Here is a 19,501-nt window from a genome sequence, read left to right on the forward strand (position 1 = left end):
ACGTTAGTTGGCATATTATACTGTATAAAGCCAGCTAGTGTAATTAGGGACACGTCACATATAAGATTGGTTTGATCGTGTGGTTAAGCCGTCGAGTGATGGAAGGTAGAGTGAACACATTTTAGCTCCTTTTCCAACGAAAATGTTAATTTTAATCGGTGTTATATTATTAACGTGTAATTGATGATGGTATCAGTGGATGTTGTGAACTTGTACTTTTTGGAACACTTGCTTGGGAGAGGTGGAGTGAGTGCACCTGTAGATATTGCCTTACAGATAGGCCGGGAATAAAAGCTTCATCAATAACCTTGAGGAGGTAGGTACGCTCTTCTCTAACTTATCATTATTTAAAAATACATATGTTAAAACGAGATAAAAACTCAACTTTAGTTCGCCATAACTCAAAGTTAGAAAAATTTAAATTTGAACTACTTTGTACTGGTTGTATAAAATGCCAGTTTTTTTTATCGATGTCGGGAACATTTTATTCATCTGCTATTCCACTAACATATTTAATGATTTACTTAGTCATTTGTCAGTGTAATTGAATTGTAAATATATGCGTTTTTAACCATCCCTGATATTAAATCGAACTTGTTCTTAGGGCTTCGTTATGTGATTGACAAAACGAAAATGAATAAGGATTTTTTATATACCAATGTGGATTGTAACAATTAAGTAATTGAAAGTCAAAAATATCAGCTACGGTGTATAAATAATGCATTAAAAATTATGTAAGCAGGAATTCCTCATTCTTAAACAGAGTTCAACGTGTATAATACCCATCTCATTAGTTCCTAAACGCACCTATCTATTTCATAGTGTTTATAAATATATATTTGAAACATTTTATTGTATCTTACTTAAACTAATGAAAAGATTAAATCCATCAGTTATGACTATTTTGCATCAATATAACTTAGCACTGGGTGTAAATTGACAAATTTGACGCTGCTGTTGTTTATGGCTTGTATTACTTATAGGTAAATATAACTTATATTCGTTTTGAAATATTAACATGCCTTACTTGAATGTCAAGGCTTCGAAAATGAAATTGAGGTATGTTATGCATAATATTCAAGATATTTCGAGACAAATTAAAAAAATGCAGTGGTATATATAGGGTTATTTACGCTACACAGCACGGAATATTGTGGCCAAAATACCAGGCTTTCAGAAACATTTATTTTTGAGTTATATGTGGGTCTATCATGGCTACTTTTTAAAATTATCTTCATATTATACAATGTGTCTCAAAAGTCTTAAAAGTATTAAAGTTGTACTTTTTTAAATGAAACTCCCTGCATATTATTGCATTTTCGGATGCTCCGATCAAAAGAATGGTCTTAGGGTTTAGAACACCTAAAACTTAACGATTTTTAAATAATTTAAATTTTATCAAAATTTAACGGAACTTTCATGTTTTAATTACTTAAGAAGTATTTAAATTGTGTAAGCGTAATTTGCAGTGAAGTGTAACAATAGATAATATTTTATATCTCAATTATAATCAACTTGTCATCTTGAACAGCCTATTCAAACATTAAAACTAATAAAATAAGAACTTCAGTTGGCTATAACCTGGTTAATTTAAATACAACGCCATATTTATCGACTATATATTTAATTATGAAAAAATAGTAGTTCATAGTAAAAAATGAAGAAATTTTAACAAAACTACATTTGTATATTTTTTTCTTTCATTCTGTAGAGAACAAAAAACCATTCTGTGTTATTCAAAGAATTCTCCATGTAGATATATCAAAGATGAAGCAGACGTTGTAGGCTTCCTGAAGTATCTTCATTTAGAACATGATTGTTTCGGACGTTTATTAATTTAAAAAAATTGTTGACGCATGAGCTGGTATCGCTTTAATGAAACTCACAAAAAATACGTAAAAAACTACTTTCTTTCAGAGAAAAATGCTACAAGGACGAATAGAGTTCCTAACTTTAGGCTTCCAAAAAATATATACATATATTATTTTACTTAATTCTATTTGGACGATTTTTAGTTGAAAATCTCTAAATTGTAAAGCTTCATTAATGATTTTCCCAGGAGGTACATGAAATACTATCCTCTTTTGTAGAATAAATACGTCATACACGTATAGAATTTGGAGTAAATTTTCTAGTAGCCCCAAGGAAACTTCTTTGAGGATTTAGCAAAATTGTTGATTATTACAATCTTGCAGAGGCGCGGTAATGAAATTTCCAGAAAATATATAGAAAATACCATGTTTGAGAAAAAATTTGCCAGACATATAGGAGCTCACTCGCAACTTATACGTACTTCCAAAAGAACCTTTTTTCAGAGCTTGATTTTTTTCGGACGTTTAAAAAAAGGAAAAAAACAGCCTGGTTGTAAATCCATGGGTTATTCCAAAAGAATGGAATGATCTCTTGCTCTTTTAATAAAAAAAAATCGAGTGCACCATTCGATTGGAATCGACTGCAGCTATACTGTATATCGTGAAACCCAGTATTATCTAAAATTATACTGGGTGCCTTATTTAAAATTCGAATTTGCTACATTTTTAGTTTACAGTACGGCAAAATTATGCGATAACTCCTTTAATCCACTTTAACATCCCATACATAATTGAAAATTTAATTTTACTCGGCGCAGGCACAGAAAATATAAGAGAGAACCATCTTACAGGGATACACGGTTGACTAGACAGCGATTAATATTCTCAATTTCTGCTAATAACGATGAGGTAAATTAAGGTACATATTGAAAATTGGTGGGTAGGCAACTGTAGTTAGTATGCAACATATAAGTTGGAAGATATATTTTCCGAATGGTTTATTACAAACCTATTGACACGTTCTCCATACCATTACCTCAAAGGTTCTTAGTCAACAACCTAATTTATCACTTAAGCAGACAGTAGACATCACGTTTAAAAATTTTTCGATAATAAAAATGAAAATTATCATTATCTACCGACAATTTATAGTATAAAAACGGGCATTATGCCTCATGAAATTACTTTCAGAGACGATTACTATTCTATTTAGGTAGCCCATGGACATTTAAGACAATTCGTCTTGAATAAAATATCAACTTTTGTTAAAGGCAGTCCACTGACTAATCCGTTTATGGTTTCTTTTAAATACCCTTCCACGGAAGAGGTTGTAGTGAATGGAAAATCGTCAATATGTACTTTGGTCGTCTGGTGTTTTTGCGAAGGTGTTGTAGTGGATTTATTAAGCCGTAAATTTCCTATTAAGTTGAAAATTGCATTTTATCGAGACTAGCGGTGATGGAAGAAGCAGCATCAAAATATACACAAGAAACCAGTGAAGTGGCAATTTAAAATTATGATAATTTTTGGTAGATATAATACGCGCTAAGGACCCAAAATCATGGGTTATGGCTCGAGATAAGCATCGCACGTATACATAATAAAGGCTCGAACGCCCGTAATTATTTACACATTAGCGGAGTCCGCTGTAATTACGTTTAGGAGTTTTCTGCCCGTTATTAAGTTTAAGTTATGAAATTAATACCTTAATAGCAACGTAATCGGTCGCTGCACTAAAAATGCCATAATTGGCTCTTCAGTTTCCTAACAGCGCCATTAACTGCTAACTTCGTCGAGATAAAACATGCAAAATGTTACCTACAAACTGGGTAATTATGCCCGCAGGTCTTCCCATAATTTGCTTTCAATTAAATGCTCTCTAAAGTGATTCGACCCATCCTAATTGCGAATCCATGCAGAACCGACGATTTTGTTGCCTTTGTATTGAACACATACACGAATGCTCTTGATTAATCATATTGCATAAAGTCGCGCTAACACGGAAAACCTATTCTCACGCCATTCTCGAACTGAAAAATTCGGATACCTTCTTCAAGCCTAGTGAGATCACTATCAGATCTTTTTTGTTCGGGTACTATAAACTGTACATTAAACAATTAGTAACTAAAATTACAACACACTTGGACAGCACCAAAAGACCTTGTATCGTTTTGTGACTCAACAACTACTTCGAGCTTGACCGGGAGTGCGAAACAGATTATACGGTCCAATGGATTCAACAGATACTGTATACTTGGAGTGCGCAGGTGGCTATATCACTTCATGGACTTAACCACTACTTGGGGTGCGAAATAGCTTATTTGGTTGAATAGACTCAATAAATGCATTTGGAGTGCGCAAAAGACTATCAGTTTATAACTACTTGAAGTGTGCAATAGATCTTTAAGGTTAATGGACTCAATACAGGCCCATGGGGTGAGCAAAAGCTGACTCATTAACAGCTTGAAGTAAACAACATATCGTACGGTCCTACAGACCCAACACCTATTTTAACTTATTAAATCACATTCACACTTAAAAAAATAAAACACATGTTTGCGATAACTTTTTTCCTCCTAACAAACAAGTTATTCGCTTTTTTGCCCGTGCTACCCTGAATCCAACAAATCAAATTGCTTGCACACCTTTACGTTCAACTTTCACTTTTTTGATACACCCGAGATATTAGGCACATTTGAATTTTAATATTTTCGTCTGATAGGAATATGGAAATTGAACTCCTGCGCATGAAATTGAACTTGCACAGAAACTTTAAAATTCATTTTAAACATATACAAAACGGTTTTCAAAACGATACTGTTTTTCTTTTTTTTTTAATTTTATTTTAGGTATATGAATAGTCGTGTAATTTTAGTTTTTTATTTAGTAAAAAAAATGTTTATACATAAAAATAATTTCTGGAGTTTGACACAACTTGTCAACTCAATTTTATCGTCTAAAATTTGATATCTACTAACTTTCTAACCTTACTCATTTGTCAAATTCGGCAACTATGACTGTCATGTTATTCATATAAAATTGAAATAACGTATAGATACGTGTATACCATTAGTCGGGTATCCGATTTAGGTTTAATATGTTTTTAAATTTGTTACAGTTAGGATTTAATTTGTAATGGGACACCTACCGGCGTGTTGAAACAACAACAAAAAAATTGAGCTTTGCACACCATCACCTCCCATTAGCCATACTCGAGTGCTTTAATGGCAGTTTAATACACCTGCACCATTTTTTAGTTCCTATTGTATATGGTACGGTTGTTGTCAGCTCGGATCCGACACACTGCCGATAATTATCCGTAATTATATCCCCGACAACAACCACTCTTAAAATGCCACAATTCGACTAATTATTATTTAATTAAAGAGGCCCGTTTATCCTACGTTTATACTGCTATTAGATCGTTAACTGTGGCATTTAGGAAACGGTCGGGTGGTAAGTGGGTTCCTTGGGAGCAAAATGTGATGGGCTAATAATGGATTACAAGTTTGCAACCGTTAATTTCATAATCAAAAAAGGATTCAGTATAAAAAAAATCAGATAGACTTGAATAATTGTGTATACAGGATGGTCAAGTCTCAAGGCAATAAGTTGGCGTTTGGAAAACGTATGTTTGAGTTGCCATAATTTTTGCAAGACCCTGTATAATTTTCATTTTCAAATTGCGGACCAAGTCACCCGACATGTCACTATTTTTGTTCCAAATCAATATCATATATATATATATATATATATATATATTCGCATTAGGATCTTGAACATTAACGAATCCTACTGAATCCTGCGCTGAGAGCCCTGCATATATCTACCTGCTTAAAGGCTTAAACTTTTGTCCAAGAAGCTAATAAACCATGCTTTCACATGCGACTATGCTCTTGGTAGGTGACAAGTTAAGCCCTATATGAAGAAATTGTTGCGTATAGGGCGAAAGGGGCATCAACGTGGCGCCAGGACAGATCATTGATGGCAATCTCAAGGAGTAACCCCCCACACACACCGGGACGTCGTAGGTGAGTGGCTCAAGAAAACGTATTCTCACCAACAAGGACTGTTTGCCGACAAACATTGTAGTAAAACAGCAATTCTACACTGCAATTGTTAAGGTGATTGAATTTTAGCATAGGCAAGAGAGTCTCATGTAATATGCGATCAAAAGTCTCAGTTAGATCCCAAATTGTTGCAGTCATGTACTTGCAATCCTCAAAGTCCACATAATGCCCAATACAATATATGAAATTTTTGTTGTCATATGACGATTTCTAGGAAAACCGAACTTGTAGTGGTGAATTTACTTTTCGCCTAGAGAATCAGGGAGATTTATGTCATATGGACAACAGTTGCAACCAAGTTTTTTGTATGAAAATTGGGCGATCGTAGGAAATGGAAGCCTATAAACATCCTCAATTAAGAGGCGTTACGATAACCCTATCTTGCCACTATGCAATTAAATTAACATATTTTTTAACTATATGGCATAATTAAGACGAAAATGTTGGGCTAAAGTGAGCCGCTCTGGTATGCTAATTAACACGTTAACGTTATCGTACCAATTCGTTAGGAATTAGAGGAAAATTATGCTAAATAGCGTACACTCGTGACTGTAATGGGGATATATTTATTCATTCTTCGAAGGGCATGGTTTTTCAAGATATTCTGATATAACTTCTTATTTTTAGAATGAATAGTGATTTGGACCGTGAATTCATGAGCGACCACGCATAAGCTTTGCAACTCTCGTTCAAGAAACAAATTAAATTTTAAGCTTAAGAAATGATTGTTTCAAAATATCCGCGTTTACTACTAGATTTGAGTTGTAGTACACTTCAGCTTTCATGCATAGAAACCTACAGTGTGTCATAGGGTTTTGATAATTTTTTGATCAGGAAATGAAAATGGCCTGTAATCCTCGCAGTATCAAGGTTTTTTTTCATTGGTAGATGTTTCGTTCTGGCGCATTTTAGAAATTTAAAGGTCTATGTATCCCTTAACTTGCAGATTTGTTGCAGTACTTTCCAGACAGTTCTTCATATGAGGATAGAAAAAAAAATCTGATAGTTAGATAACTAGAATTTCTTTCTGCAGTTGGTTAAATCGTCAATTCCACCCAAATCAAATCGTGAACCGTTTTAATAATATATGAGGAAGTTTCCGCGTTATTAGCACAAATATCTCTTATGATTATAAATTCTTAGTTTTTTCACGTTAGACTTAACTAAAACATTTGCAATTGAAAGTAATTCCCTGAATGGGATTTAGCGCGGGCCTTAATATGGGCGAAAAAGGTAAACCGTCGGCTTTTTCATCACATGGGCGTTAACCAACGACTAAAATAATGAAATTCGACAGTCAACACCTTCTTTGGACACATTCCAGATGTCTGATATACTATTTATAACCGTGATGAAAATGTTACCACAGTCGCCTTAAATAACTATGCTAATACCTTCAAAAGGTTGCATTTTTTATCGGTCCTCATGGGCTTTAGTTCCAATTTTAAAGATGCTACAACATGCTAACATTCTTATAAATGATACGATAGAAAACTTGGCAATTTCTCAAATAACCGTTAACTTGAATGTGTACAAATACTCAAGAATTTTTACATGACGACCACAAAACCACATTAAATGTGTATATCTACACCAAATAATGTGTTTTATACCCACCAATTTGCTGGTAACATAAATGGTCTCCAATTTGTATCACTTTGTGTACAAAAGGCACTTTACATACAAAGAATGCGGTTAGGTAACTCGCTTAAATGTGAGAACGGGGATTATATGTACGTATGTCTGAAATTTTTTAGCTCAATTAAGTACCTACTGGTACGATTGTTCAATTAAGCCCTGCAACAACATAAACAAACTTACTTTAGCTCAAAAACAACCTCGATAACCGGCGTTATTATTATTTTGTAGACCCATTTCAACAGCTACAGCAGGACCACTTTTTTCAGTGGCTTAACAACGCATAAATCATCTTCCAAATATCTCGTAAATATTTATTCAAAATCAGCGTTGTTAATGTGCTTTTTTAAGGCCCGCCTAGACGATTAAGCACAAAAAGTCGGCTTTAAGAAAACAAATTAAGAGTCGAGTGGACTTCCCACACTCAGCCTCGCACAATACCATAAAACATTTACAATAAGAACTGAATGCCAGTGGCTATTACTCGTTAGATTTGATCGTTTGTACATGTATTTATTGAGTTCATTAATGTTAATTGCGTTATTGATGGTATTTTTTTGTTGTATGGTGCTTCTTGATCATCCTTAGGTTATATTGCTGTTGTTGGAAAGGAGGAAATATTGGCTTGTAGCTTAAGTGAAGGTTTGCTCTTTCAGCAGGCTCAATAAGCTAAAATGAATATCACCAAAATGCACATATATGTATATGAACAGGGTGTACATGTAAAGATATCCGGAAAATACTGATAATAGCTATTTTTTTTTGTCTTAAATTACATAGAAACATGAAAATGGAGAACGCTTTTTTAAGGCACTTTTTCCCCACGCTACAAAATGAAAATAGTTTTTCGGAAATACCACGTTCCGATTTTTAAATACCATCATCAATTTTCTTTACAAGAACAGGTCTTACTGGTTTTTTTTTACGAATTCGACTAGACATCAATAATTGAAAAACAACCATGTGTCACACTGGCCGATTTACAACGTCTAAATTAAAAATACTCATTGCTAGGAGAAACATTATCTCATTTTCACATACTACATTAGTGCGTTATACTTACTCCATTTTAATAGTGGAAATTGAAAACCCTCATATCAAAATGCATAGATCAACAAATGTCAGATATTGATCACGTAATGTGACCATTTTACTCAAAAAACATTTAACTTTTTCATATTTGTATTTATTTTTGTTATTTGTATATATTCATTTCAGAAATTAAAAAGAAGTGTTTTCTTGAATTATGTTATCATTTCTATTAGTTTTAACAGCAGTATCGTTAGCCTTTATAAAAATAATTTGCAAATGCTCTTTGAATGTATGGACAACCAGAATGTTTAAAATATATTTTCAAAATCCTGACAATTAATATTTTTGATCTAGATGTCGCAAATCGTAAGTGTGACACATGGTTGTTTTTCAATTATCGAACACTAGCCGAATTCATAAAAAACGGTTAGGTCGATATTTGGAAAAAAAAGGTGGTAATAATATTGAAAAACCAGATCGTCAAATCTCCAAAAAATTATTTCCATATTGCAGTGCGGGAAAAAGTGCCTTAAGAAAGTGTTGTTCATTTTTATGTTTCAATGTCATTTAAGGTAGAAAAAAATAAAAGGAAAATAGGAATTATTGTTTTTCGTGATATGTCCAGAAGTAATAATTTTTTTTTAATTAAAAAGGTAAAGTACACGTCTCACAAAGACACAACTTGCCTCCATTTCAACCACCCCCTATCTCTTACGGTTTCCGAGATCCCCATATTGAGGATCGAATATGGGACATCCTGTAATTCAGTTTCTCAGGCACTATATCTGGGAAAGCTTACGAAAAGGATTATTGACTAAACGAGACACAGCTATTTACCTATCAAGCGCGGAAAGTGATACTTTACCATCAAGGGCGGAAATCGATACCGCACGACGATTGCAGTTGATCACACGCTGTGAAGTGTTTTGTTAACGGATAGCTGAATAATGGAGATTAGATGAAGTATTGGTATTTGGCATAATCAGGCCAGTCTCCGATTGAACCGAGTGGTTTTACAGTTTATGAAAGAGAAAATAAAGAAAGAAACCTATGATATATAAATCCTTCAGCGGGCTTCCTACTAGTCTCTATAGAGTAAGACTTCTGTGAAGGATGTGTATGCCTCAATGGCCCGTGGAAAAAAGTCAGAATGACCCCTCTTTAGAACAATTTACTCACTCAGTAAAATTCGGCTGAAAATTCACAGGCTCATAACTGTTTATGAACTCCAAAAACCCAGAGCTGAGAGTGCATCAACTATAGTTTAAATCATTGATTAACTGAAGTCAAATATTATGAAAGACATCTTGACAAACGTCATATTGGTTGGATTCTCGGGACAGCGTAGTGCCGACTTCGAGTGACACAGCGTATTACACAGTAAAGGTGGAAATTTGAGTTTTAAAATTTTACAAGATCAGAATAACTTATCAAATTAAACAGGCAAACGAAATGAATTGCGCGAAATCAATGTTGATCGCTCCTTCGCTGCAAACCCCTGAATGCACCCACCGACACCATGGAGTGTTAACGGTTAAATATGGTGCGGACTCTGTCCTTCAAGTTAAAGGTAAGTTTAATAGTAATTAATGTTATTACTAAAATAAAATTTTCCTTCATAAACTGGTTTACAATGGTTTCCGAGATACGGCATAAAGATGATTGACACCATCAACGACATGACTTAGTAATTTCAAAAGAGTCAGTGAAGAGTAGTAACAATTTCGCAGTAACGCCCTACCAACTTAAAACTTGCAAACAATAGGTGGATAAAAAACGGATCGCACACACTCACACAAAACCTCTCTCTTACTTTTTGAATGTCATATTCACGGTCTGGCGAGCTGGTAACAAACGGCCCTTTTTTAAGGGGCGTGAAACTAGATTAAGGGCATTGTTAGAGCCTATTATTAAATTAATTCGAGAGTCAATCATAAGCCAGTTAGGGCTCCGAGCCAACGCTAAAGAATAGATTAACGATAAAATCTAACGAGCAGCCGTCACCATTTGATTTTTATTGTGTATCTTATTGACTTTGTATTGTGTTGGGTTAGCTGGCGTGGGTTGATTTCCTAATTCGTTTTCTTATGCATTGATATTTTCTTAATTGATCTTTAAAGGAATGGCGTACGGTAGCTTATGGTTGATGTAATTAATTTACTTATATAGCTTACCGGACAATGGTGACACTACTTAGTAGGTAGTTGTAATCTGTTCCGCTACATAGACGGAGATACGTAGGTTATCACTATTGGTCACGAACAAAAAATGGTGCATATTTCGTCTACTTCTATTCTTATTTTTGCGCACCACAGTAAAAATAATGATTAAAGCCACGCTACAAAAATTATTTACTTATTACTGGGTTGCTGAATAATATTAAGTAATTAATGTAATTAGTTAATAATTATTAATCGTCACATATTAATAATTAATACATATGATTAATAACTAATATTTAGAAAAATGATTTGGAACAAATGGATACAATTTGTTTTACAGCAACTTAAACGTACATAACGACTGGATTTTCACTGTTAAAATACAGGGCGTTTCTTAGCGAATGATAAAAAATTTAATAGGTGAATCATAACCTTATTTTAAGATAATGGTTTCATATAAAGACGTGTCTTAAATTACCTCCATTTTGATTTACAGAATGTTGAAATTTCATTTCATTTTTTCATCTTCATTTATTACTCTGTTATTTGTAAAGATATTTAAGTAAAAATTGGTAGTAACAATAATTTTACCATTAAAAACAAACTGTAATAACAATTATTTTAAACACTCTACTAAAATACTCTACTTCTTTCGTAATCCCATTCAATATTTTACATCAGAACTTTTTTTTATGACAATTTTAGATTTTACTCATTGACTTCATTTAATCCTGTACGTCTTTTATTAATTATTTTGCCTCCTCAGTTTTTTTTATTCAGAATAATAGTTTTAAATAAATTTGCAAAAATATGTAACCATATTAACCCCGATTGACATACGAATATGATAAAACTTTAATAAAATTCTTCAATCTTGTTCTCCTCGGTTACCTGACCTAAATACTTTAGATTTTTTTGCGTGAGGACATATAAAAACTTCAGTATATTCCATACCAGTAAACACTGAACAGTTAAAGAATAGAATTGTAAATTCTTGTGAAATTATTAGAAACACACCCGGAATTTTTTATAAGTTCGGCAATCCATCAGACTCCATGAGACGGTGGAATCTTGTATTTTAGTAGGAAGGGGAAATTTTCAGTAATTACTTTGATTATAATCCAAATTAGTAATTTCCATTTTTGCAAATATTTCTTAACTTGTTGTTCTTAAGATAAAAACTGAAGAGGTACAAAAAATAATAAAAGGCAAAAGGTATCAAATGAAGTTGATGAATAAAATCTAAAACTGTCGTAAAAAAATTCTGATATAAAATATTAAGAGCGACCACGAAAAAAGTAACGTTCTGCGGAGTATTTTAAATAATTGTTATTTCAGTTTGTTTGTAATACTAAACGTTACAAATAACAGAAAAACTAATGAAAATTAAAAAAAAGAAACTTAAACATCCTAGAAATCAAAATGAAAGCATTTTAAGACATATCTTTATATGAAGTTTTTATCATAAAATAATCTCGTGATTCACCCATTTTATTTTTTACCACCCAATAAAAAACACCCTGTACAATTGATTTTCATAATGTTAGAGAGTACGATACACATTTATTTAATAAACACTTATTTAGCAAAATGCGGGTATACAATGGTTATCTGTAGCCCATTTCATCAAATTCGTTAGTCAGAAAATTCCTCATATAAGGTACAGGGTGTAGTTTTTAACTCATTGCTTTATAGCTGTCGCCGAACTGGCTATACGCGCAGCCAGCTACCAAATTGTCTGTAGGACAGGTTCCTCGCGTAGTATGTTCCGAAAACTGTTCAAGAAATAGAAAATTTTCCGAAAGTGAAAATGATCGGTGTTCAGACTAGCGAAACTTCTCCTTGGGATTAAAAAGTTATGGACAAAAATGCCCGCCGATTTGGAAGTGTTCAGGAAAAAACCGTTAAGGGAAAGTTTATTGTTTCAATGGAAGATGTAAGTCCTGGATGTTTCCATTGAGGCCCCGCAAGGTTATTGTCGAGGATATTTACATTTTAAGTTCACTCAAATTTGAATTGGATATTATTACCAGGAGATAATTGAAGAGGAAATTCACCGAACCGAAAAATAACTGCTTCTCATGTAGTCAAAAAAATGTGACCCCATTTCAAAGAAAAATAACCTTTTCTCAGTCTGACAACGCCAACAAACGACTCGGGCGTCGACATAACTAAAACACGTGCTACAATTTAACACCGCGGTCTGGCAAATTTGTCTTGCCGTTTAATATATACGCGCCTTAACCAAACACATATGGCACGACCGACGCGACGGCCAATAAAACAGCTCGGCCCACGTAAGCTCCGTACACAATAGAGCTGTGTTGCGATTTCACAAGTCAATTAGCGCGTTGCGTGCTTGCGCATCATTAGCCAGCGATCGTTACGATATACTGAGGTGAAGTTAGCTGTGCTCTCTCGTCCGCTCGATAAGTGTTCATTATGTGGAAAACGGACCTGGCAGCTTATTTCCGAGACTCGGAACCTTATTATTATTGTATTAACTGCAAATTGAGGTTTGGTACTTACTTCTCAAAAATTGCACGCTGCGCAAAACCTGTATGGGTTTAGGTAATCATTGATATTTCCAATTCATTATAGGAGCAAGGTTGGGTCAATATTGGGTGCTAATGGGTCGTAATTGCACTTGTTACCTTAATCATAAACGTTGTCTGCACAGTACTAATACCAAACCAATCTGCGCGTCACGGACCAATATTGTGACAGTGATAGTAGCTTAACATGAGTAAAATAAGAAATTATACAATATATCAAATATAATTAGGCGTGTACTAAATTTATAACCTCACTCATGTATTGCATTTGACTATTATGTATGTCCATTAACAATACTCGGGTCAACCAAAAACGTCTACTTTCCATGACGAGCTGAGATTTTCAATGCGTCGAAGAAGTTCGGTACCAGCAGCAATGTGTGGAAAACCGCGCAATAATATTTGGACCCGGAAGACGAAACGACATTAGAGAATAGAGTGAAGTTTCTCACAACTTCCCGATATTAAAAATTACTACTGCTTTCGCAATGAAAACAAGTTCCAGCTTACCGCTTTTTCCGCTACACACTTAGCGGCAGTGAACACTTCAGGCCATTTTCCGTCGTTAATGAACGTTGAATTTCGTGCTCGGTTTATGTTCCCGTTAACAAGGGACGGCCGTGTTCCCATGTGTAATTTCCGGATATTTAACTTTAGATCTATTTGTTTTTTTTAAGGAAACCAGGGACTCACTGTTACAGTGATACGGACAAACCTGTGTTCCCACATGGGTGTCCCGATCATTCACTTTCACCGGGCGGCAGTCGGTCGAGTCAGACTCCTCCAAAATATAGATTTTTTTACCACGTTGAATGTATATTAATTTATTTTTCCTTACGTGTCGATTTTTTTTTCAAAAACGTTCCTCTCTTTTTTAATTTTCATTACTGGTTTTTTAACTCGAAGTCCAACCCGAACTCGAGACACGTCCGGGTAGGGTGTAGGATTATAGTGGTAGTGCATCGAAATTGTAATTTAATGCACGACAAAATTGCCTTGAATTCTACAATGTATCTGGTCTTTTCAGGTCCTGACATACCCGGGTTTTTGCTGCAGCCGTTTAGAAAACCAAAACGAATACGAACTGCCTTCAGTCCTTCACAGTTGCTGAAACTGGAACACGCGTTCGAAAAGAATCACTATGTTGTGGGTGCTGAAAGGAAGCAGCTGGCGCAATCTCTTTCGCTTACGGAAACTCAGGTAAATCTCATAACTACAGATACTGTAGCATGTAGAAATGAGGAAATGAGATGTCCACAGATACTCACCAACAGAATACTTCAGACATTTTTCAAATAGCACAGGATGCGTGGGGGATGTGCGTCCAACAAAACTTTTTCGACCTCCTACGAAGATATCACTTCCCGCATTTGTACGGTAAACACTTATAGCTCTTGGGTAAATTTTATGTCATAGAATGCATGAAATAAATGACTTCACAGACACATATTCAATTCACGCGCTAATAGTAGATTTTATTAGTCAGTCATCAGCATTCATGCTGCAAATAGTTGTAGGAAATAAATATCTCGGCTTCTCCACCATCAGCGAATTCTAGTCTCGACATAAAAAAAAGTTCATTTCACACCTTAGCTGCATAAATAACTGTTCTACAACATAAATCTAGGAAAAAGCGTTAAACTTTCTTTGACTTCAGTTGGAGAATAATGAGTTCAATTGAGTCCATACGTACCACGTCGTACCAAAATTTACCACTTTTCTACCTGTTAAAGATGATAGTGGACCGATACGTTAATACCATAATAATAACATAATGAGGGTTTTCCTTGTCGAGTTGATCTGATCGGTTTTCGGAAGAGGCAGATGTTTCATATATAACTGCACAATACACTCACTTGGCAGCTCATGCTCAGTACTGCTGAGAGATATATTCCAATTATAAGGAGCAACAAAAAATCAAGGTTGTAAAAAACTAAAGTAAAATTACCCTAAAGAAATGAGACCAAACTGCTCATTATCATATGATACTTCATTCCAGATAATAGCCTCGATAAGTATCTCGCGTCTACCACCTCAAGACGTAAATTTGTCCTGTTTGCTCACATCTGCATCGATCTCGGTGATTTTTAGCAATAAACCGTCTAATATTACTGTTATTTAGTCCCGACAACGACATTATAAATTAATTTAACAGAAGAACGGAATGCGAAAGGCAAACCATCCGATCCGAGAGAGCCAAAGGTAGAATTAACCCGTAGCTCGAATTGAAACACGCCCTAGGCCTCAAAGCAATTTGAGGCAATTTATTAGTCTAAACCAGAGGCAGAACGTGTTATTAAATTTTTAATTTTGATCACTTTACGTTATCAATAATATTAATTAAGAGTCTGAGAATAATAGCTTATGAAAAAACGCGTATCCCTCTCGATGGATATCGTCGAGTGGGTTGTGCCCCCGGCTTTGGATACAAACCAGTACGTTGATGGTGCAGATAATGCAAGTGCAGTTCACCCATTATGCACAAGATGCTTAAACAAATTATTTCAATGCAGTTTAGCCGAGTGGAAAATTAATACGTCTCGGGAATTTTTGCCTCTGCGGCGCAGTATTTACTGAAGCTAAACCACCTAATTTGTTTACTTGTTGCGTTATATCAACTTCCTCGTTGAGGCTATCATTTTTCAATTCGTACGTACATATTTGCATACTGCATAAGACCGCTAGGAGTGAAATTTACACGACAAAAAACCTTTTAAGAACAATTATTCCGGAAGGCTCAGCGATTATGAATGGTGGAGTAAGGAGGTATTCAAATAAAAGGGATATACCATAAATACAGAACAGGCTCACAGCATCTGTAACTGTACTTAACGCACAAAATGACTGTTGAAAACTGTTTTACACTTGTTAAAACAACTTATCATTGATTTGTACATTGATCGACGATCTGGTAATAGTACTGAAACGGAACGTCGAAGCGCTGTAATTAGCCCTCTAGTGCCCTTTTGTCGCTCCCCAATCCACCCGATTTGATTCCATGCGGACTCTAATCCCCCCCGTACTCGGTCACCAGCGCTTCCCGTGATTTTATTGAATATCATCACTACCTCGTTGACACCGCACGCCTGCGCGCTGAATTCTTCATTATCCAAAAACCGTATGGCAGGAAACGCCAGACATTTTCTTCTAGTGATCTCTCAGACGTGTCGTGCCTTTGTAACCGGAAACGCCGATTTGACCCGTCCCACCACCCGAGGTGGGGCTGTTCTGGCTCATAAGGGTATCGCAAATGTGGTCGGTCGGTTCTTGTCTTATCGGGCACTATGCCAAAGAAGAGCTGCCCATTTTTTTCCATGTTTTCATTATGAAAGGGGTGTTATAGTCGTTGGTCTGAAGGATTTGGCGACTGTGGTCGTAGTGACGCTTGAGATCAATGATGATTGAGGGTCTTACACCAACTCCTTGAACATCGCAACGTTGGACTCACCCATCGCCCATTTCTTAGTTCAATTGATCATCACTTTTCGAACTAGATTATTGGCGTATTAGTCTTTAGCAGTTTTAGTTCTACCAGAAAAATCGTACGACACTAGTCTTTCGGAGAATAAAAATGGTTTAGAATTCCCTATTCTGTCGTTAAGAAGGGAAGTTTTATTTGGGGTTTTTTAAGGTTGGCAATTCAAGAGCAGCTTCCCAATTCATCTCCGATGCTAATTAACCCGATAACATTTCCTCGTCGCATATAATAATGGTTTGAAAAGGACCATTACCTAAAGGCAATAATAGTGAGAGCACACAATAAATTAGAAATTCAATTCGGCGTATCCAGACCGCTAGCTTAGATCAACGGCAGATGTGCCATCAGCTAAATGTAAACCAAACACTACGTTACATTACGTTCCAACATGGCGTCGAACATTCGCCAATGAGGATCATCCGCGGCTCCATTGTTGTTCCCGAAGCGAAAGGTGTGCAGAGGGTTGAAGGGGGCCCGTTGCTCCCTTTTTCGCTGCGCTAATATACCCGGCGTAAGTTGATCGCTTAGGAGTTGCGATGCGCGCGCGCACCCCTATTATCGACCGAACGAGACCCGGGGGATTTGCCAGGATAATAGAGCATGATTGGGCGAATTATTTGAACAATTGTCTCCCTAAATATCCCCTCATTTTACGACAACCACGGAGATTTGCTTTATTTTATTTCGTGGGGTAGTGCTGAAGTTTATTTAAACGCTGTTTAATGGTTTGCTGCATTGGAAAGTATGTGGTTTGGCGACAATGAGAAACTAAAACAGTACATGCAAAGTTGCGTCAGTTTTCACCATATCTTTTTCATCTAGGCGAATTTTTCATTGGTTTCTTGTGTAGTAAATTCAAAACAACACTTAATACTACGCTGTAGTATTGCATTATTGATTTCTTTGAGTTTTGGTTATGTGTAATACAGCTTTAAAAAAACAATTTCAGGCTCCGCTCTATACCTTTATGCTTAGAATGTCTTTTTTTCTTATTTTGGTTCTTAAATTTGTGATGATCTCCTTTCGCAACTCATTACCATCGGCAGGTGCGAAATTGATAAATGAGGGATTTTATAGTTCTCTGTAAATAATAATCCAGTAGGAAAAGGTCTGGTAGACGTTCAGGCGAATGAATGTTTTTATCGTCTCAAATAACTACCGGAAAACATTTCTGACAAATCATCGGCTCCTCCTTAACCGAGCAAAATCTGATCCATGAATACGTCTTTTAGGCTTAGAAATGCAGCAAACTCGGTTAAATTCCTAGGAAAGCATAGGAAGTCATTTTGAGTCAGTTGATTGTTCAGGTCAGGGTTATCCAAAAAGAGCATTTGGATATAAATATAATTCCACAGTAACTTGCCTATTTCGATGCGAAGCGTAACAAATTTGTAGCATATCTCTTTGGTTTTTTTCATTTGAAAAAAGGATTTTGTTAATAAATTTGTGTTTAAATGCAACTGTTATAAGGTAAGGAAAAAAAATTCAGCTTTCTTCGAATACTTCTGGAAGTCGTCGAAATTTTTTAAAGTTTCAAATCAAAAAAAATATTTTAATCTTTACCGCAACTTAACCGACGTTACATCTTTTATAATTTATAGAAATAATCCCTCTGTAACTAATCGGAAACATCATTTATATCTATTTTTACACAACCAAAAGAGACAGAAAACGATTCTCTGCTCGCTTTCAAATCATAGTCACGCTTTTGGCGACGTTTTGGAAAAATGAAATATTTATTTTTGGGTATAGCCAAAAATGGTTTTTGCTCATGTTTCATAATGTCAAATTATTTTTTCCATTACTTTAATTTAGTAAAAATCTTTTATCATGATTCGCTATTTATTTTATCAAAGTGCAGTATTTTTTTATGTTAACCCACTACCGCTACATATATTTTCATCACGTTTTTATGTTTTTTTAGAATTTACAGAATACATAAGTAAAAATTCCGGCAGACTCCATTTTTGCTAGTAAATGCGTATACTGTATTACTACTTTAGAAGGCACAACAACTGTTACCCATATAGATATAACTGTTCTTGAATGATTAGAGAGTATTGCGAAGAAAGGTAGCGGCAAAGGTATTAATAATAGGCTTCAAAGTGGTCGTGACGTTACATGCAGAAAAAATACTTAGTAATTATGCATTACATATTGCTTGCATTGACATGAACTGTGAAATAACTTGTTAAATATAATATGAGGGTGGCGTTTCAACAGTACCCGCAATACTATATTTCCGGGAATGAGGAATAAATTAACCACAATAATTTTGAGAAAGTGGGAAACACTCGGAAATTATTTTGACAAATATTGGTTATTTACTTGGCCCGCTATGAATTGAAAGTCCAACTGAAGTTGGGCGATTTTATACAAGGGAAACAATTGGGCTTTATTAAAGCTAATAAATAGATTCCTCCTTTATAATCATGGGAACCAGACAGTTGCTCCTTTTTATAGCTCACCAACAATTTCGCCACATTAAAAATTCTCAACATGACAAAGAAGTTGGACTACTTACTAATTCCGCAGCCATAGACATTCTGAGAAATTAGAGAAAAAACCATCCAATTAGGTGTTGTTTTATTCAAAGGAGGTTGTAGGAGTGTCGGTGCTGCTGCAGAGAAAAATATGGCTGACAAATGCGAGACAATAAAAAGGCAAACTTACTAGCGATTAATAATTTATAGTTTAGAACGATTGAAAACGAGCCATTAATGGTGGCCAGTATGCAAATTAATGATTGACTAAT

The 19,501-nt window shown here is 35.1% G+C and overlaps 1 protein-coding gene across 1 annotated transcript in view; it reads left to right on the forward strand.

Moving 5' to 3' along the window:
• Positions 1–19,501, forward strand: part of LOC136347805 (homeotic protein empty spiracles-like) — a 34,152-nt gene that overhangs the window by 7,587 nt on the left and 7,064 nt on the right. Inside the window, exon 2 of the mRNA XM_066298109.1 lies at positions 14,296–14,468. Coding sequence (XP_066154206.1) covers positions 14,296–14,468 — 173 coding nt within the window. The remainder of the gene's footprint in view (positions 1–14,295; positions 14,469–19,501) is intronic.

This window comes from Euwallacea fornicatus, chromosome 30 (genome assembly GCF_040115645.1).
Source record: "Euwallacea fornicatus isolate EFF26 chromosome 30, ASM4011564v1, whole genome shotgun sequence".
NCBI lineage: Eukaryota > Metazoa > Arthropoda > Insecta > Coleoptera > Curculionidae > Euwallacea > Euwallacea fornicatus.